General features: G+C 35.0%; 2 protein-coding genes across 3 annotated transcripts in view; one reads left to right on the top strand and one right to left on the bottom strand.

Annotated features, from left to right (window-relative positions):
* The window catches only part of LRRN3 (leucine rich repeat neuronal 3), a 36,000-nt gene extending 28,029 nt beyond the window's left edge, over nt 1-7,971 (top strand). The window contains exon 2 of the mRNA XM_032871284.1: nt 5,011-7,971. Coding sequence (XP_032727175.1) covers nt 5,370-7,496 — 2,127 coding nt within the window. The 5' untranslated portion in view covers nt 5,011-5,369 and the 3' untranslated portion in view covers nt 7,497-7,971. The remainder of the gene's footprint in view (nt 1-5,010) is intronic.
* The window catches only part of IMMP2L (inner mitochondrial membrane peptidase subunit 2), an 859,460-nt gene that overhangs the window by 449,985 nt on the left and 387,495 nt on the right, over nt 1-21,980 (bottom strand). The window lies entirely within an intron of this gene.

Here is a 21,980-nt window from a genome sequence, read left to right as displayed (position 1 = left end):
CCAAAATGGCCAACAGCAGAAACCATTTTCTCAGCAATAAAGCCAAAATGTGGCTTTAAAGAACAGCTATGTTTTCAAATCATTGCCTAGAAAGTAAACCGTTTTCTGTTTTGCTAGTGGATGCTTTGTAATACAATTGTGATATTTATACTTTTTAACTATCAGACAATAAGAAAAAAATCCATAAGAATCTGGGGGTATATCTGTTTCTCTTTATTCTGTTCTGGCTGTGTTGCTTATTGGTAGTTACTTGGGAAGAAAAAAAAGTCATTTTCATCACTATTCTATATATTATCATCCAATACAAATTATAGAAAGACACATTTGTGAGTTATTATTTTGCACATATTTGATTAATGACCCCTACACTGGAGGTCCTGAGTTAGGTACTAAACACCAATCAAATGTGCTAACATAATCAAATCAAAAGGAAGTTGAACACAGCCTGTAATAATATAATCTCATAATCTGTGGAGGGAATAATAATGAAATAATCTCATGTCTGATAAGAGTAACAATCTAATGTCTGACAATTTTAGATTCAGTAGAATCCAGGAAAAGTCTCCCAGCACAGGGGTTTGGGGGCTAAGATTGTGCCAAGGGCCATGAGACTCAAGAGGCCTGTGATATATAGTCTTTACTAAAGCAGTTATGTCAAATTATCTATGTTCACAAGCAAATTGCAGAACCATAACTTGTATTTCCAACTTTTTTTTAATAACAAAGCAAAGGAACTGACCAGCAGATTTGGGGGTTTGTATTCTTCTGACAGTCATATTTCTCATTGTAGTGTACTGGCATTTTGGTTGTGTCCCTTGTGAGTTTGGTTAGTGTGAACCACACACTAATCACTCTTAGTTGATTGATAAAATTAATTTTCCAACCTTGAAAAGCTGAACACCAAGGGAATGACAGCTCTGCTGAGAAATAAAATCACTATAATACACTTTGGTTAGGATTATTTCATCTCATCTCTATGTATATATGCAGTGTGGATTATTAGAAAGAGATGCCTAGGCCTAAAGACAAAACCTGGGTTCTACTGTCACCCCTCATTTATTAGCTGTGTGATCTCTGGCTGATAGGTCTCAAATACCCTTACATTAAAAAAGAGGGGGCGGAATTAAAGTTACCTCCCTGTCAACGCAACAAGGTCCTTATTAACATAAAATAAACAATGAATAAGAAAAGGCTTTGAAAACCATAAAACACTACGATATTATTACTGCCTTACTATTCTGCAAACAATCTATGCCAAAAAGTCCATTAGTGAAAGCATCATAATAATTTCCAAAGACATGAGGAAAAAAAAATCAATATTACAATGAAGAAAAGCAAAATTTCCACACCTTCCATTGTGCTTCTCATACTAACAATTTCTTCCTACAGATCTGGAGAAATAAAATTTGACCTTGCTCACTATTATCACAACTCTCCTTATTTTCAAAGGCTTCCAGAATAAATCTAGTTCAAACGTGGTTGTATCTGACATATAGTTATATAGATAATGAAATGAGGTCAGAAAAGAGTTTCTAATTAAATAAAGATATAAATTGAAGAAAAGAGAAGAATAATTTCAAACTAAAAAGTGGCATTATTGGGCATTACTAGGTTAATGTGCCCCAAAAGAAGGTTTGATCTTAAATATTTCTAATCCTCTAGATAACATATGGATATAGGCCTCTCTTTGCTCAATTGGTGAAAGTTGATTTAACTGATTAATTGGCAGAAGTTATGCTTTCTTAGTTCTCAACTGACTGATTTATGGAAACATGCAGAAATGTATTTTGTACCTTGTACCTTAGGCTGTTTCTTCACTTTGGGAAGAAAGAGGAAGTAGATTTCTATTTCAGTTGTAGTCAGGTATCCTTCCTATGTGCTCCCATATCAGCTGTACAGTGAATTTTAACCATCTGTTTACTTGTGCTTCCCCCTCCAGACTAAAAACTTAAGGAGGGAAGATAACATGCCCAGGCCATTTTTTTAACCTCTAGTATTAACCCAGTAACTGGAACACAGAAGGTACTCATTAAATGCTGACTGAAAAAATTAAGGAATAAACTGAAGACATAATGTTAGATTGACTTTTCTTTAAAGTCCATTGTATTCCTTTGGATTATACTAAAATTTAGTCTTTGGATTTTAGTAATATTGCAACATACATTCTGTGTAATAGATTTATGCAAGTTGAAGCAGCTGAATACTGAAATTAGTAAATTAAACAGATTGAATGTTAAATTATATGTAGAGAAGATGAATATATACATTTATTAATATAATTCATTTATGCTTTCACTGGAAACTTTTCTGGAGAATCTACTACATTCTAATTACCACGCCTGGGAGCTGGGAATGGAAAGGCAGGCAGGCTTCGGGATCTCAGGGAGATAAACACTTGGTGAGGCAGAGAATCAAGTAAATATTCTGACAGAGGTGTGTGCTAGGGCCATGGGATCACTGCGGAGGGCAGTGAGGAACAGGGACAGCTGGAGGGGAGGGCTTATACAGAAGGCTTCATGGAGAGGTGATGCTTGACCTGAGGTTTGACGTTATAGTAAGAGTTAACTCACAACAAAGAAAGAGGAATTCCAGGCAGTGAGATGAGGTACCCAGAGCACTGCTGACAGAGGGAAGGCCGTATGCAGAGTGGCAGAAGGTGAGGAACAGATACAGAGAAAGAGAAGAGACACCACAGATTGTGGAGGGTCCTATGGGCCAAGGATTTATCAGGAATCTTCATTGAAGAAGGAGCTATATTGGATTCGCTCCTCAAGGGGCTCAGAGTCTACTTGAAAGAGATTAAGAATAATAGCCAAAAGAAGGTCCAGTTTAAAAAAACAAAACAACAAAAAAGGACTCAGCCATTTAAAAAAAAAAAAAAAAAGAAATCTTGCCATTTGCAAACAACGTGGATAGACCTAGAAGATACTGTGCTAAGTGAACTAAGTCACACAGAGAAAGACAGATACCATATAATTTCACTTATATGTGAAATCTAAAAAGCAGAACAAATAAAAAACAACAGCAAAAAAACACAAATAGACTCATAGGTACAGGGACTATACTGGTGGTTGCCAGAGGGGAGGGGAGTGGGGAGATGGGTGAAATAAGTGAAAGGAATTAAGAGGTATGAACTTCTAGTTATAAAGTAAATCAGTCACAGAGATTCCACATAAGGAATATAGTCAATAATTTGTAATAACTGAGTATGGCAACAGATGAGAACTACACGTATCATGATGAGCATTTTGTTATGTATATAACTGTTGAAGCACTATGTTTTATACCTGAAGTGAATATAATATTGTATGTCAACCATACTTCAATTAAAAATAAAAAAAATAGGGACGCCTGGGTGGCTCAGTTGGTTGGACAACTGCCTTCGGCTCAGGTCATGATCCTGGAGTCCCGGGATCGAGTCCCACATTGGGCTCCCGACTCCGCGGGGAGTCTGCTTCTCTCTCTGACCTTCTCCTCGCTCATGCTCTCTCTCACTGTCTCTCTCTCAAATAAATAAATAAAATCTTAAAAAAAAAAAACAAAAAAAATAAATTAAAAAATAACTAAAAAATGGAATTTTAGATCATCAAATAGATGAAGTGATGAAAAAAGAAAAGCAAAGACACTTTTAATTCAAGATAATTAGCAATCTGAACTTTATGATCCAGATTTCAGATAAAATCACATCTCAGGGCACCTGGCTGGCTCAGTCAATAGAGCATGTGACTCCTGATTTGCAGTTTGAGCCCCATGTTGAGTGTAGAGGCTACTTCAAAATAAAACCTTAAAAAAAAAAAATCACATCTCTTAAAGGATAAGAGAAAAATTAGGTTTGACTTTGAACTGTAAATTTTTTGATTTTGGAAAATAATTTTTTTTTTTTTTTGCTTAAAAAATGTTTCTCTCTCTCTCTAGAGACTACATCTCCAAAAATATTTATCCCTGTTGTTGAAACACCCATCTTATCTTAGAATGAGTCAACAGTATTTACACAATGATCATTCAGCAGACCACCATTGCTGGGAGGCAAAAAGTCCCAGAATGAAGAGTCCAGGCCGGCTCCAGCCATCCTGGACATTTGCAGGAAGAGCTCACCAGCAGTCCAATTGATGGAGTGTATATGTAAAATTAGTGTGGTATTTAAAAATATGGCACATATCAAAACTGCAACTTGATTTTGGATTGCTTATTTTTATGTGATAAAGACATCAGTATCTATTTAAAGGAAGGAGTACTTAAGTGCCTGTTTTACTGATGTAATAAAGTTACTTTTATACTGTTAGTGACTAATGGAATGTAAGTTATTTTCAGGGAAAAATAAAACAGTCAAACATTAATCTGCATTTCAGTAAAGAATGACAATATGCAGGCACATCTATGGCAAGTTAGACAATCTCTTCCAAATACTGGAAAATTCAAATCACTTTATACAAAGGAGATTATGGAAAGAAACATGAATGAAAATGGGAAATCCAGCTAAATACTACTACTTCTAGTTCACTGCATGAACATGAATTTGGTTCTAAATGTTGTCTCCTGGGAACCTGAGAAACCACAGGCTAAATCATTTGACTGTAACCTAACAATATTATTTGCTTATAAGCATTTAATTTTTCTTCTCTAAGAGAAAAAAAGCAAGATATCACCTTTGAAAGTTTTTTTTCTTTTTCCCTATAACTATTTGTCAAAGAGAATGACAAATATAATAAACAAAATGACCAGGCATAAACAAGTGAAGGTTGGAAATAACAGAAAAATTCTGGAAGCATATTCATTATGTTTACTATAACATCAGCCTTCTAACGATTCAATTTCTCAGCCTGTCCAATGTGTAGGCCAAAGGCAGTTACAAGGACAGTGTCATCAAAACATAGTGAATTAATCATAAACTCTAAACAATATCATATGTAAGATAATCATAGTTAATTAATGGAGATTTAATTGTGGCATTTTTCCCTCTTTGGACTAACTCTTCTTCTCTTTTTTCTTTTATGTTCCATTTTATTATAGTCAGCATCACGCTGCTATTCCTGCAAGTACTGAACAAGCATGGGATTTGAACATTACACTCCTAAATAAATGAATTGCTCAATTTCCTGTAACCATCTATACATACTCCATCTTCAAAAAGTGTATCAGTATTCTATCATAAAGGAGATAGTGATCTTTTTTCCAACATGCATGACATTTCTGGACAAGACAATTGTGGCACCAGCACGTGTTTCCATGAAGAAAAACTCTGCAGTTTTACGGCATTCATCATTTGACAAATGCAACTATTTTCCTTATCAATCAAGTCTTACTTAACTTCCTAGCAGTGACTGTGGAATCCTTGAGGGCCCATTAAATTTCTGAAGAAGAAAGCTAAGATGAAGGACATGCCACTCCGAATTCATGTGCTACTTGGCCTAGCTATCACTACACTAGTACAAGCTGTAGATAAAAAAGCAGATTGCCCACAATTATGTACATGTGAAATCAGGCCTTGGTTTACACCCAGATCCATTTATATGGAAGCACCTACAGTGGACTGCAATGATTTAGGTCTTTTAAATTTCCCAGCCAGACTGCCTGCTGACACACAGATTCTGCTCCTACAGACTAACAATATTGCAAAAATTGAATACTCCATAGACTTTCCAGTAAACCTCACCGGCCTGGACTTATCTCAAAACAATTTATCTTCAGTCACCAATATTAATGTAAAAAAGATGCCTCAGCTTCTTTCTGTGTATTTAGAGGAAAACAAACTAACTGAGCTGCCTGAAAAATGTCTGTCTGGACTGAGCAACTTACAAGAACTCTATATTAATCACAACTTGCTTTCTACAATTTCACCCGGAGCCTTTATTGGCCTCCATAATCTTCTTCGACTTCATCTCAATTCAAATAGATTGCAGATGATCAACAGTAAGTGGTTTGATGCTCTTCCCAATCTGGAGATCCTGATGATTGGGGAAAATCCAATCATCAGAATCAAAGACATGAACTTTAAGCCGCTTATCAATCTTCGCAGCCTGGTTATAGCTGGTATAAACCTGACGGAAATACCAGATAATGCCTTGGCTGGACTTGAAAACTTAGAAAGCATTTCTTTTTATGACAACAGGCTTATTAAAGTGCCCCATGTTGCTCTCCAGAAAGCTATAAACCTCAAATTCTTGGATCTAAATAAAAATCCCATTAATAGAATACGGAGGGGTGATTTCAGCAATATGCTACACTTAAAAGAGTTGGGAATAAATAATATGCCTGAGCTGATTTCCATCGACAATCTTGCTGTGGATAACCTGCCAGATTTAAGAAAAATAGAAGCTACAAACAACCCACGGTTGTCTTACATTCACCCAAATGCATTTTTCAGGCTACCCAAGCTGGAATCACTGATGCTCAACAGCAACGCCCTTAGTGCCCTCTACCATGGTACAGTTGAGTCTCTGCCAAACCTCAAGGAGATCAGCATACACAGCAATCCCATCAGGTGTGACTGCGTCATCCGTTGGATCAATATGAACAAAACTAACATTCGATTCATGGAACCAGACTCACTATTCTGCGTGGACCCACCTGAATTCCAAGGCCAAAATGTTCGGCAGGTGCATTTCAGGGAAATGATGGAAATCTGTCTCCCTCTTATAGCTCCTGAGAGCTTCCCTTCTAATCTGGATTTAGAATCTGGGAGCTATGTTTCCTTGCATTGCAGAGCTACTGCAGAGCCACAGCCTGAAATCTACTGGGTAACACCTTCTGGTCAAAAACTCTTACCTAATACTCTGAAAGACAAGTTCTATGTCCATTCTGAAGGCACACTAGATATAAATGACATAACTCCAACAGAAGGGGGTCTATATACTTGTATAGCAACTAACCTGGTTGGTGCTGACTTGAAGTCTGTTATGATCAAAGTAGATGGTTCTTTTCCCCAGGATAACAATGAATCCTTAAATATTAAAATAAAAGATGTTCAGGCCAATTCAGTTCTGGTGTCTTGGAAAGCAAGTTCTAAAATTCTCAAATCCAGTGTTAAGTGGACCGCCTTTGTCAAGACTGAACATTCCCATGCTGCCCAGAGTGCCCGAATACCATCTGATATCAAGGTATATAATCTTACTCATCTGAACCCATCAACTGAGTACAGAATTTGTATTGATATTCCCACCATCTATCAAAAAACCAGGAAACAATGTGTAAATGTCACCACAAAAGGTGTGAACCCTGCTCGAAAAGAATATGAAAAGAGTAACACCACAACCTTTATGGCCTGCCTTGGAGGCTTTCTGGGGATTATTGGTGTGATATGTCTTTTCAGTTGCCTCTCACAAGAAATGAATTGTGATGGTGGACATGGCTATATGAGGAATTACGTACAGAAACCAACCTTCACATTCAGTGAGCTTTATCCTCCTCTTATCAACCTCTGGGAAACAGACAAAGAAAAAAGTACAGCACTGGAAGTGAAAGCAACTGTTATAGGTGTGCCAACAAATATGTCCTAAAAACAACTAACTAAACCTACTTCAAAGAAAAGCTAAGACTGCAGCTGTGCTTGAAAAATTAAAAAAAAAAAAAAGCAGAGAAATATGGCTTTCTAGAAAGACGTTTAAGCTTCACCAATGCTGCTCCAGACCAAGGGAAATATGTACAAGTTCAGCATTTTAATTAACTGGCTTCAAAGGGTACTGTGGCAACCAAATAAAATAATTCCATTTTCTAGAACTTTCATGTAACTTTTATGTCTGGACTACAGTTAAAGTGGACAAAACATTTCTGTATTTTTTTTAAGTATATAAGAGTAGTTGAACTGAGCAATACCTCCTCCTGTGTTGTATTACACATATTAGCCACGAGTTTTTGCAGTGACTAGGTAACTTGAATTGACACGTGGTGTAATAAAATGGACAAATTCTGTAGAGTAGACACAGTGAGTGTGTGGGCCTCTTTTATAAGAAAAAAATACATTTTGGATTAAAATCAATTGCTTTTGTCTTGTTTTTGTTTCTAAATAAAGAATAATTTCTGGGAAATGTCATCTGATCAGGTATCATTTAAATGATATTTTTTAAAAGTGTTTTTCCGTAATGAAATTTTGAATGCTAAGGTACTTTTTGGGTTCTGTAATTATATTTTTATAATGCACAAAAATGAATTTAGAGCACTTTATCTGTACTGAAAGGCTATAACAACACTCTATTTAACCCTTTACTGACCAAAACAAATCCTCAAGGATATCATGCATTCAGTTAAATATTTTCTTAACAAGCAGGTTTTAGAGTAGATTTAATTGGTAAGTTCACATAATGTAAATCCAATATCTGAGGAACTGGAAGTTTCATTTTAATAATTAGTAGTAGCTCAAATGTAAGTTGCTTGCTTTGCAGAAAATATTGCCAATTTTTGGTAGGATTTATGATTTAGGTCTACTTTTCAAATCTCTGATTCTGAACACCTGATGTGCTTCACTGCAGTAATAAGCAAATAATCTAATAATTTTCTGTGTTGCAAATCTAACAACCAAACATGTTTCACATGAACCCAAAAGAGAGAGGTTTTTATACTTATATAGCAACTAACCTAGTTGTGCTGACTTGAAGTCTGTTCTGATCAGACTCAATGATTCTTTTCCCCAGGATGACAAAGAATTTTAGATTTTAGAAGACTAGGATTTTCCAAGATTAGAATTTTAAAATTTTACTTTAAGCATATTGGATTATTAGTAGAATAAGTTTATCAGGTTCAATTTTATAAAATTTTGCCTTTTATTTGGCTCACCCCCATATAAAAATGACATAAATCAGATAATTCCAGAGTTTAATAAAAATTTGAGAACAAAGTTTTGATAATACAAGAAAAAGCTTCTAAGACTAATTTAGAGGAAAAGAGGGGCATCTGGGTGGCACAATCAACTGGACATCTGATTCTTTGTTTTGGCTCAGGTCATGAACTCAGGGTTGTGATATCAAGCCCCACATCGACTGTGAACTCAGTGCAGAGTCTGCTTAAGTTTCTCTCTCCCTCTCCCCTCCTCACCACACACATGTTCTCCCCCTCCCTCCCCTCTTCCTCTGTCTCTCTCCCCCGCAAAAAATAAACTTTTTAAAAAAGAAAATAAAAATATTAAGTGTAGTTCTCTATGACTATATTTAAAACACCTAAAAAACACAACTTAAAAAATGAGGATCACTGAAGTGACAAAAACATTACTAAATAAAGAATCTAAAATAGGAAATATAAATATTTCACTTGGAGAAAATAAGTAAAATCTTTTAGGGTTTTAAGTCATATTTCCAAACAAAAACCTACAGTCCTGCAAAATAAATATATTTGTGAACAAAAAAAAAATCCTGAGATAATAAAAAATCATTTAAGATAATAAGCCATACTTTTTATAGGAAAATCACTTATCTCTACAAAGCTATAAGGCTTCTACATTAATTGTTGTTGTGCCTGCTCATAATCAAGTGTTTAACTTTTCTTACAATAACTTGCTGCATGTTATCAACATGTCACTGGCCTGTAAACATTTCCAGCACTGTAGTCATACCAATTTATTTGTTAATGTAGACATTTGCTTTTATGGTAGCTTTGACAGCTTCTAATTAAATCCTGCTGTTTTTGACAATCTGGAAGGTAATTGTTATGAACTCTTTAAAACAAAAGGACAAACTGTGTTAATTTTAACACATCCAAAATATCAAACTTGCTAATTCAGTGTGTTTCCCAAACAAAAATTATATACCCTGATGAATCACTATCACCCAGAGGCTGACATTAGAATTTATCAATAAGACATGCTCATACATCATGAGATGTTTCAGCACCCTGGACAGAGCTTTTTAGAGCCCGGCTATTTGTCAAAAATATAGGAGCTGAAATATGACCTATTAGGAGGCAGGTATTGCATAGGTCAGCAAAAACTTGCTCAGGTATCTTGTATGTTTCTTTTGAACCTACCTGCCTGAAGGACTATAACAAACAGCATAGAGCTTAAAATGCATTTCAAGCTATATTTTTCTCAGAAAAATTGTAGCAAATAAGCACTCTGAACAGTCGCCTAACAGTGGACACTGAAATGAAGTATTTTTGTTACAGCCAAATAAATACAGATGCTCAAAGCAAATCATGATCCTATTTACTTGCTTAAAATTTCATCTAAATTGCCAGTAAGAGCAAAAAGACGTTTGCTTCAATAATAAGAATGTATTTCATACTCCCTATGTTATATTCTAAGCCTCACATAAAATTAAGCACTAGTCCAAGTACTCAAACCATATAACCTACAATTTGGTGATACCATACAGCTGCAATGGCAAACTTTACCTATAAAAAAAATAAAACTCTAAAGTTTTACCACTGTGAATGTCAACTGATCTTCTCACCTTGTATGGAGAAAACATTTTAAAAAAAATGATTTTAAAGGAATTATACATTTTCTAATTTAAACTATATAATAAAATTCAAATTTTCTGAAAATAAGCATGTCTAGTTGAATACAAATAATGTATGAAAAAGCAAAATGTGTCATTGTCAGCAAAGCCAGGCAACAATATGCTGCCAGTCATGTGCTATTTTGCCTAGGAAAGAAATGAAATCCATTTATGGTACATATATCTATCTTTTTATATGTGTTTCCATTCTTAAAATTTAATTCTAATTAGATAAAAAGTTCTTAAGCAAAATTACATATCAGAAAGCATAAGTTTAAAATTATTATTCCTTAGTCTATTTACTTAACTGTACTTTCTTTGGTTACTTCCAATAAATATTTACTGCATGGCTACTACTCACTGGAAAAACAGAAGTGAACAGGACAAATTTTTCACCATTAAAGGGCTTATATTCTACTGGATTACATGCTGGTTATGTATCACTGCTTTCACAAGTATGTGTTAACAATGTTGTCTAGAGGATTCTTCCTAGGGTCAATACATACTTTTACAGAATGGTAACACTCAAAAAAAAAATATCAGTTTTTTTTAATCTAAAAGGATTTTACTTATATTGATATAAGAACTTAATTCAAATTTATTATGGATTTTAACACACACACACATACGCTCACACACAAATACCAGCCTAATACTATCCTTAAACTGGTTAAGTCAAGAGGCATGTCTACTTACTATGAAGGAAAACCTTAAAATTTCATAGATTTAGCCTTTCATATGAAAAATCAGAAGTGATATGTGAGTAACAAATAAAGCCAATAATAAAAGACTAAAAGTTTAAAAAGATATGTTTGCTAAAGAAAGGGAGAACTGCAATGAAATATCCTCACAGTCATCGTCAAGTATCAGAAAAAAAAAAATCCTCATTGTATATGTCACTATTAAACATCTTCAGGATTATCCTAGTGTTGGCAGTCTAGGAGATAGTTAATAGTGAGTAGTGATTAAACTGTGGCTACATTTTCTTTGATCCAATCTCAATCTCTCCCACTCTCTCTCTCTCCCTCTCCTCCCTCCTTCCCATAACGAATTATAACAAATAAGTAAAAGTTTTTTTAAAGCATATACTTGCCAGATATGATTACTATATTAACAACGCAAAGGGTCATAAACTACAATGATCTTCTTCTCTACCACCTTATCAGATGATAATATTCTCACTCTTAGTTCTACAACTGTACGCTCTATCATTTTACCCTGACTGATGCATTGCTAACTAGGTCATTGCTTGGGATCATGTCAATATTGTAGTGGAATGAAAGAACCATGCCTAGAATCAAGATGCTATAATCAGCACCATGGAGCTCAGGAAAAAGAAAGAAACTAATTGGGCTTTCAACACAATAGTGGCTGCTTTTGTGTGTTCATTTGTAAAATGAGGACTCTATCTGTTATTAAGGGTGACCACTACTTTGATTTACCTTATTCCTCTGAAGCAAGGGAAAAATAAAAACACTATTTGTTCATAGGAACAAAGTAAAAAAATCAGAGTTCATTCTGAAAGTCATAATACACATATTCAACCCTAAGAAAAGTAATTTAAAGATAAATGTTTCAAAAAGAATATTCCAGTGAAATATAGATTATTTCCCAAATCTGGCTTAAATATTTTATTAATAACATCACAGACCTGCTCTTGAATTGACTAGTAAGCATTCAGCATGCTCAGGTAAGAAGATCATATGAAATGGAACACTATTCCTTTTTATTCCTCGTGAAAACAGACAAGTCCACAGAGATTTGAATTTACTTACTACTCTGGTTCAGTTTACATGCACATCAGAGGGCTCCTAAAGCTATGTTTGAAATAAGCCATACAGTTAACACCAACTAAGGAGTTAGATACATCAAAGATATATCAATACAACTTTCTCCTAAGAGTGAACTGAGGTATTCAAATAGGTAATACATTCAGAGCAAATTTCATATATGATTTCAAAATTATTGTCAAGTGGCCCAAAGTAACAAAGCATAGCACAGAGAGTTATGGTTGACCTTGGCAAGTCTTTCACGAGAATGAACTATAATAGAATTCGAAGACCTCATGGTACTTTCTGTGCTTATATTTGTCTTTTCTGACTCTAATATATCATCAAAAAAACTAATCGTACTATGTGACCAATGTAAGGAAAATCCAGCTTCTCATTAAAACATATGGTTCAGTGTCTGAAGTTATTGATTCAAAATCCAATTGCAATATCCATTTATAATGTTTACTAGCCACTGGACAAATAACAGAGCAAGCTTGGGACATAAATTGACTATCCTAATCCTAGCATTGAGAGAATGAAAGTATTAAAAAAACAAACAAAAAAACCTCCCTGTCATTTGTGGTACCAGATTCAGAGATGGTAAAGAGAAATAGTTCTTAAACCATGACAGTTATCAATATTAAAGCAGTATGGCCAAACACACCAAAGGAGTTCTTCAAAAGAATATTTTATAAAGGTGAAATTTATTATGAGAATTCAGATTCAAGTCAGACACCTCTGTTAATCATTCTTTTCATAATAGTTGCAGACACAAGTCACATACTCAATAAAGAACATGAAAACATGTCTCCAAAAGAATCTTAAGCCTTCTAAGGTCCCCTTCCCTGTTTACCAGTTGGTTAATCAATAAGCCAACATTCATGTATGTAATTTTCATATTAATTATTTTATCAGATTTTAAAAGACATTTACAACAGAATGCATCAATTTATATAATTATGTGATTTTAACTACCCAATTCAAACCACTGAGCTTAAAAATAGAACAATGATGGCTATTTTTATCCATTAAAAATAATGGATATGATACAGGAAAGGTATAAGTATAGAAGGAAAGAAAACATTCATTCCTTCCTACTAACGAAATCTTTATTTATAAAAATACATAAGAATAACAGATTGCACTGAAAAGAGGAACTACACCAAAACAACTGTGTGAAGGTAACAGTAGTTAGGGTTTCTGTCCAATGGATTATGTGTGTCTCAGTCCAGACACAGTCCTGAAGTGATAATATGATGCTTGAGATATTTTCCTGGCACATAAAATGCATAGCAATGAATAAATACATTATGACCATATTATTTTTTTTAAAGATTTCATTTATTAATTTGACAGACAGAGATCACAAGTAGGCAGAGAGACAGGCAGAGAGAGAGAGAGAGGAGGAAGCAGGCTCCCTGCTGTGCAGAGAGCCCGATGCGGGGCTCGATCCCAGAACCCTGGGATCATGACCCGAGCTGAAGGCAGAGGCTTTAACCCACTGAGCCACCCAGGTGCCCCTATGACCATATTATTATATTTGAATAAATATGCATTAATATATACTCGAGTTGCAAGATAAAAATAGGAAGTAAGAAGAGAAACATTCACTGAATCCTGAGCATGTGTCCAACTAATGATTTGCTATGGTCTTAAGAAATCCACTCCAGATCTAAAAGAAGAAGAAATGTGGGAAAAATGAACATTTACCATCTTCGCATGTCAGGCATACTGATGAACGTGCTTCCTCTCTCTCTCTCTCTCTCTCTCTATATATATATATATATGAGAATGTGTATGTGTATATATATGAATATGTATGTGTATATATGTTAATATACACATATTTTTAATTAATTGAATTTTCATGAAATTGCCAGGAGTAAAGTATTCACACTCCCATTTTATAGATCAGTCTGAGGGAAGTAATTTTCCGTCCCAAGAAAACAATAATAATAAAAACAGAGAAAAAAATCAAAAGATACAACACCATGGAAATAATAAAAATCAGGTACTTTTTTAAACATGCATAAACCACAAAAATAACTAATAGGTAATATTTTGGGGGAGGGAGTAATCCATCAACAATATGTCATATTTATTCATTGTGCCTATTATTTTCTATCTATCTTCATCAACATGTTTCTTTATAATATATTTATCTCAGTTTATAGGAGGACTTGGAGATAAACCACCAGTATTTGTCAACTTCCAGTTATTACTTGCTAAGGACCAAACAGTTAGCACTAGTTTATCAACAACAACAAAAACCTGCACATATTCTTACAAATAAAAATGTTAAAATAAGTATATTCATTAAGTACTCACTGGGTCCAAAGCACTTCTAGGGACTTTTAAAAGACTTTTCTGTGATTATTTCCATGAATCCATTTCACAGTCCCAATGAAGCTCTTTTTTTTCAGTCCCATCACAGAAAAGTACAAGATGGCCAACAACCTGCTTTCTGACTCCCAGATTATAATATCATACACAGTAACTCTGACCTTAGAAGGAGAATCCTGCTTAAAAAGTAAGGATTGAGGGCACCTGACTGGCTCAGTCAGTTAAGTGTCTGCCTTCAGCTTGGTCCCAGGATCCTGAGATCAAGTCCTGCATCAGGCTCCCTGCTCAGCAGGGAGTCTGCTTCTCCCTCTACCGCTCCCTGTACCGTTTTCCCCCTGTTCATGATCTCTCTCTCTCTCTCTCAAATAAATAAATCAAATAAATAAATATAATCTTAAAAAAATAAGGTAAGGATTAAGGGGGAAATATCTTCTTTCCAAACTTTTGTCATCATCCCCATCCTTGCCAGTACTGGGGCACCGCCATCAGGGTGCTCCGCCATCATTGGAGCACTTGTTCTGGGTGAGGAGTTCCAGTTTATGAAATGGAATTTGTGCTGGTTTTGAGGAGTTCTAATAAATGAATTTTGTTCTAGGAGAATGAAATTATTTAACAGAGGTTAAGTGACATGGATAATGGTTGATAAATGGGGCAACAAAGATGTTAAATAAAAACTTCACATCATCAAACTTATCCATGATTAAAACCTACAGATGCCCATCTAGGAAGTTCATCTTCTATACTCCCCAGCAGAAGAAGCAAGATGGTTCAGCAAAACAGACAAACAAAAACAAGCACCTCCATAGGTTAATGAACTTCTATGAAATTAAACTGGAACGCAAAAATAATTTTATGTGTAAAGAAATTCCTCAGTATTCCGTGAATACTAAACTTTGCTTGCAAATATTTGAGTCACAATGCTAAATCATGTTCCAATTCCAAATGATATGCCCCCATTTTGGTTATTTTGAAATGAATCATTGGTATGGTAGAACTCCTTCTGAGGACTAGGATTTGGAAAATAATAGCAGCAAAATTCCTAAACAGAAAAGCAAGATGTGGCCCATGTTTTCATTCATATATGAATCTTATCTATGCATACTTCATTTAGTGAGGATCTACTAAGTGCTAGCCATAATATTAACTACTAGAGAATCACTATGACTGTGACAGACAAATTCCTTGACATGATAAACATTTATCATCTACAGGTAGATAACCACAAATGAATCTAGTAATTGCAATGCAGATTAATAAAAATATGGTAGGCATGGGGATAACTTACATATATTTGGGGGATACATGTTATTATAAGGGGGCCCAGAAAGGGTTCTAACAAATAAGACTGTCTTTACACAAACTCTCAATTAAAGAGCAGAGAAATGCAGAGAGCAGGCTAGGGGCAGTGTGAAAGTGACAACATAAGGAAGACTTTGAACAGGATCAGGGTACTGAGTAACTGAAAGTTCTGAGGAAGGAAAAAGCTTGAGCTGGACTTCAGAAAGAAAAATGGAAAGATAAGTAAAAAAAATCAAACTGATTTGTTGCTAACAAATAATCTGGTGGACACTAATATCCAAGGGAAAATGACAAGGTCAGATTTAAAACACCAGGACTAATTGATAAGGCTACAAATACTAATTCTCCATCTTTCTATCCTGTCTCTCTCTATAGCCATGCCCTAGTTTCCTGGGCTATCTCTAGTCCTCCATAGCTGAACACAAGAGAAGTAGGAAATGAAAAAGGAACTGGATATAAACACAGTCTATACAATACCCTCTCAGGCAGGCCTTCCCTAATCTGAAACACACACTCAACACCCTCGCAAGCATATACTCAGGTGCACATCCTTCATGTGTGGGATTAGCAGAGTCCATTACCTGCAAGTTACTCTCATTTCAGATTTTTTTAAAATACATCTGCCACGAAACCAACAGAAGATCAAAATGTTACTACAGCTCCTCATTCTCTCCCCAAAAGGCAGATCAATGAAAGAGACCATAGGTGTTTTGAGAAGTTTTATACATAAAAACCCAAAGGTGATATAAAATTAAGGTCTACGTCTTTGAATTTAAGACTATTCTAGTTCCATTTTCATTGCCAACTGTATTTCTCTTTCAGAAGTTTCACGAATATGTGACAGACTTTAATAAGTATGAGTATAAAAATAGACGTAGAAAAACCAGGGGGGAAAAATACTGTGTTTCACTTATCTGGACTATGTTTTCTGCAAGACCAGACACAGTTCTAATGAGATCTCACAGGTATCACTTTCCTCAGATAATAGAAAAAAATTGTCCTGTATTATATGTTTCTAAGTGAGACCTTGGACTCAAAATAACTTAAAATAGGAAAGATATTTGTAGAAATACTGACTCACTCAAATCAGACACTTATTCTAGATTTTCTCTGCTTTCCCACCACTGTACTCTCTCAAGAAGAAACGTTTTATCAAGATTGTCTAATCTAAGTATATAGGTTTTCAGAGTAAAGAAATACATTGTAGCACAATAATTTAAAGTGTGACTTTGAAGATGTATCTAAAAATTAACAGAGGAGCTACACATTATAAGACATAATAAACAGAATGTAACATAATATGAGATAAACATTAGCATAAACATTTGTAGATACTCCTGCTATTAAATTTTCTCAACAGTCTTCTGAGAGAACTGTGATATATAGACTATTAGATTAGTTGTTTTTCAATTCTTCAATATCTTGTTTGAAAATGTTGGAGATTGTCACCTGAAACCACAGGGGCAATTCCAAACAGAATATAAACTGGGTAAAAGCACATCTACTTTCTCAAGATATTTAAAATGCATTGTTGTGGTGCCTGGGTGGCTCAGTTGGTTAAGCAACTGCCTTCAGCTCAGGTCATGATCCTGGGATCCCAGAATCGAGTCCCCCATCAGGATCCTTGCTCAGCAGGGAGTCTGCTTCTCCCAAGACCTTCCCCCATCTCATGCTCACTCGCTCTCTCTCTCTTAAGTAAGTAAATAAATAATAAAATCTTTAAAAAACTTTTTAATAAAATAAAATGAAATGCCAGTGTCTGAGTATGCCCAGAAAAACTTGTACAGTATCCTGCTGCTAGCTGCTAATTTGTGGAGAGGGTGCCAACTCACATGGCAGATGTATCTGTTTCATTTCACTCTGGGAGAGTTAATAGAGAAGAGCCAGGGAGCTTTTAGACAAAATGATTCTAAATACATGTAATGACAGAGTGGTCTTTATTTTATTGATAAGAGTAACTCTTCCCCGGGCCAAGACCGTGGTAGTCAGTCTACTGTTTGTCAGAGTGAATATTTAAAACACCAGGTAAGAATATGTATGTTATGGGGTGCCTGGGTGGCTCAGTGGGTTAAGCCTCTGCCTTCGGCTAAGGTCAGGATCCCAGGGTCCTGAGATTGAGCCTGCTTCCCTCTTTCTCTTTCTGCTGCCTCTCTGCCTACTCGTGATCTCTGTCTGTCAAATAAATAAATAAAATCTTGTAAAAAAAAAAAAAGAATATGTATGTCACATTCAAACTCTCATCTCATTGTTGAAACAACAATTTAAGTTTGAACTTCACGGAAGCCAGAAGATACAAAATACTAGAAAGTCTGAGATCGGAAGCCCTAGACTTTGGAACTGAAGTGAAAATCTTAAACTTATGAGGATGTTATAAAATTTTACTGATTATATATCTGTAAAGTACGTCTGAAGGTATAAGACATTTTCAAACACATTATAGCTGGCACTTCAATATATTACCATAACTACCCTGTGATGTCAGAAAAATTATGCTAACCTACCTTGATGAATTATTGGTCATGAGGAAGGAGGTATCAAATAAAATTATCATCAGGCAAATTTTCAAACCTGCTGAATCTTTCCTCTGCTCCAAAGTAAGCACTATCAAATATGTGTGGATGCCTTTCCCAGTGGCAACAGGCTTATCAATAAAGATTTTTGCTACATTAGGAAAAGACAACCCTGTGATCTTTAAATAATCGGACTTCAGAAAGGAGTTTTATATTAAACCTCTCCTAGAATTCTCCTTGACTTAAAATTCTAAGCATATTATCGGGATGTCACATTATCCCTTTAAAATATAATATTTAAAAAACATAATTGTATATTATTTTAATATATTTTATAATACATAATTATATAATATCAAGAAACTACAGGAAAGAGAGCCTCACAATCTGCATGTCTGCCATATACGCTCTCACAAAAGTCTGCCATTTTGCCCTCTACAATATCTGACTCTATGACCTTCACTTTTAGTCCTGGCTACAGCTGCCCAGACTTAAAAAGTGGCAAAGACATCCAAACTCGGAATGAAAGAAGACTTCAGTGCTCATCCCATCACTTCACCAAATCCCTATATCCCCCAACAAAATGGTTAAGAGATGTCACCATCCTCTACTAGATCAGTTGCTTATATGTCAGCCTATTACATTTTTTAACACTCTGAGAGTAAACAGATGTTCCTCTCATGTTAAACTGAGCATTTCCCTCTTTCTAATCTACACCAGTTTTATTTTAGGAAACTAAAAGAGAAAAGAATAAATATAATGTATGTACCATGGGACAACCCTACAATTTCACTATGCCATCATGCCCCTATGTCTTTGTTCCACACTGAAGAAATCCATGTCCTTAACATAATTCAGGTCATTCTTCTCTGGAAATGATCCAAGTCATTGAAGTCTCAAAATATAGGCCTAGAAACAGAATGCAACCCTCCAGGTATACTAAACTCTTAATCTCTTTATTAGGTTGAAGAGAAATGTTAATCAAATTCTTCCACTATTTTCGAGTGAAAACAGTCAACTCTAGGGAGACGCAAGTCATTATACTTGATGTCAAATCTTGTGGCTAGCAACATAACCAATATCACCATCACCAGGATTTAATAGATGCTAACTCCTGGAATACATAAAAATTCCTTTAACCTCTATGAGGAAGATCTAACAATAGTATATTTTATATTACAGGTGAGAAATTTTAGGTTTAGAAAGTTTAAGTAACTTACCAAAACTTCATAAGTTCGTTTTTATGGGCAATGATGAAAGGGATTTAGACTTTATATAAAAGTAAATTGATTGGTTGTTAGCTTACTAAAGCCTACAGTAAACCTTGGAATTTATCATATGAACTAATACGACCTCTTAGGTAAAGGTCATTCAGCAGGCAGTAGGAGTGGGTCTTATGGCAACTTTATTAGCCTCAGAAGTTATCATTACAGCAGAGAATTAAGAATCTCTATAGTTAACAATCATATTTTCTTGATTGTTTACTTTCTCAAGTAAAACCTGCCTCAAACTAAGAGCAAGAAAAGATAAGCAGAGCCATCTTTGACACCACAATCATTAGAGAAATCCACAGAGCTACAAGGCTTTCAGTCACAACCAGAAAGACAACACCAGCTAATCAAAAAGAAAACTGATTAGAGGTATTCCCATATATCCTGGTATATCCTGGTACAATTTAACTTAATGACACTAGTCAATCCTCACCATGAGTTAATAGCATGCTGAGGAAAGGGTATAGATTAGAATAACTGAAGCTTGTTTTCATTTAGCTACTTGGCTTTTGAACTTGTTTTAAACTGTACTCCACATCCAAATAAGTATGAGGGCAACACACACACACACACACACACACACAAAATTGAAGCTTAATGACAAAGAATGTCAGCCTATTCTGGACAATGTAAACTGATAGTATCTATTCTATTCTCGTTCTTTTTGAATGGTGGTTGATATTAATTGATTTCATGAACTACTAGTAAGTCAGGATCTGCCATTTGGAAAACACAGAGCACCTACTAGTACAGCCACAGTCAGAAAGAAAGCACGAGTCAAGAAATGAATGTGGAAGTGTCAATTCACTCCTCTCTTTTGTCTGCATCAGTTCAAAGCTTAATACTGTTTCTTTTCACTCCAGGAGAAAAATGGAAAGTAAAAGGGAAGAAAAGATGACAATGGTGAGTGACAAAATGGTCCTGTGTGAAGGCATAGAAGAAGGTCAGTATGCCACGTACACACTGAGGTTTGGGATTGTTGCATAACGTGCCCAAAGGAACGGCTGGGACTAAAACCCTAATCTGTATGACTCCAAAGTTCCTAGTTTTTTTCATAGGTTAGAGAACGGACTAGAGGAATACAATTAATATGCCTAAAATATAACTGTCTAAAGATACCATACTAAAAACCTCTCAAAGGAGAAGGGGAAAAGAGTCTTAAAGTAATTAAATCAGTAAATTTTCAGATAAACTCCCTCTAGATTTCTAAGCAAGAACATCGACTAGTAGATTACATGGCTTTCATCTAGAAATGTTTTCCTGAGTTTCATTTAAAGAAAGGAGAAGTGAACAAGCTGCTATAAGAAAGTGGCTCACAGCCTTCTTTTCTATGTCTCTGTGCCTCTATGCCCAAATCTCCCTCTGCTCTCTCTTATAAAGGCACCAGTCATTGGACTAATTCTAGTATGACATCATTTTAATCTGATTAAGTCTGATCCTCCTTCAAAATGAGGTCACATTCACAGGTACTGAGGTTAGGACTTGACTACGTCTTTTCTGGGGACACACTTCAACCCACTACAAGCAGAAAGAAAAACAGAAGTCGAAGATGTCAACCATACAGTTCTAGTCAAGTTGGAATGTTGTGAAGATACGCTGGCTCCGTTCAAGTTCTAGTAGCAGCAGAGTACGGGTGGAACAGTGTCAAATCCCTTCCAACTCAATTCTTTGATAACATTTACAATTGTATAACAGAAATGTAAACAAACATAAAGTAAAATTAATTTTCAAGAAGAGTTCATTCTACATGCAATTTATACTAACTATCATGCTGGAAGAGCCATTCAGATGCCTTAGGAAAAAAAATTTTTATTTTCTGTTTGAAGTTAAGAATTTCTTAATCAGTGTTTATTTAGTTGCTTTTGATTCATTTCACCATTTCCTAATCATTGCAAAAAAAAGATGTCAAGCCAAAATTACAATTTTCCATTATGCAAAATAAAACTTATACAGAACACTGGCATATTGCTTTATATACTTAGGAAGATCAATTTTTTTTTCTATTTCACACTTTCAGACCACATTGCTTAAAGTAAGAAAAGGCAAATGTAATCAAGCTTGATAAGCCAAGAAGCCAAGCAAATGATAGGAAAAAAAATAATTTGATTTGAAGGATAAAGACATTAAATTATCACCTAAATGTTACGAATGATAAAAAGCACATAGTCAAAGCAGTTCAGTTTTCTTAAAACCAAGTGCTATTTCAACAGTTTTACCAAAGAACAGAAATCAGTGTTGAATTTTTGTGCAAGCTTTAATACGAATAAGAAATTATACTTAAAATAAAATCTTGCTTCGAAATACAGTTGGAATACAGATGGATTCGCTACACTCTTGTATAAAGCTACTTTAAAATACATA

Source organism: Lontra canadensis, unplaced genomic scaffold, assembly GCF_010015895.1.
Source record: "Lontra canadensis isolate GAN:19392208 unplaced genomic scaffold, GSC_riverotter_1.0 scaffold2, whole genome shotgun sequence".
Lineage (NCBI taxonomy): Eukaryota > Metazoa > Chordata > Mammalia > Carnivora > Mustelidae > Lontra > Lontra canadensis.
The sequence above is the reverse complement of the archived record's forward strand: the minus strand, read 5'-3'. Positions and strand labels throughout refer to the sequence as shown.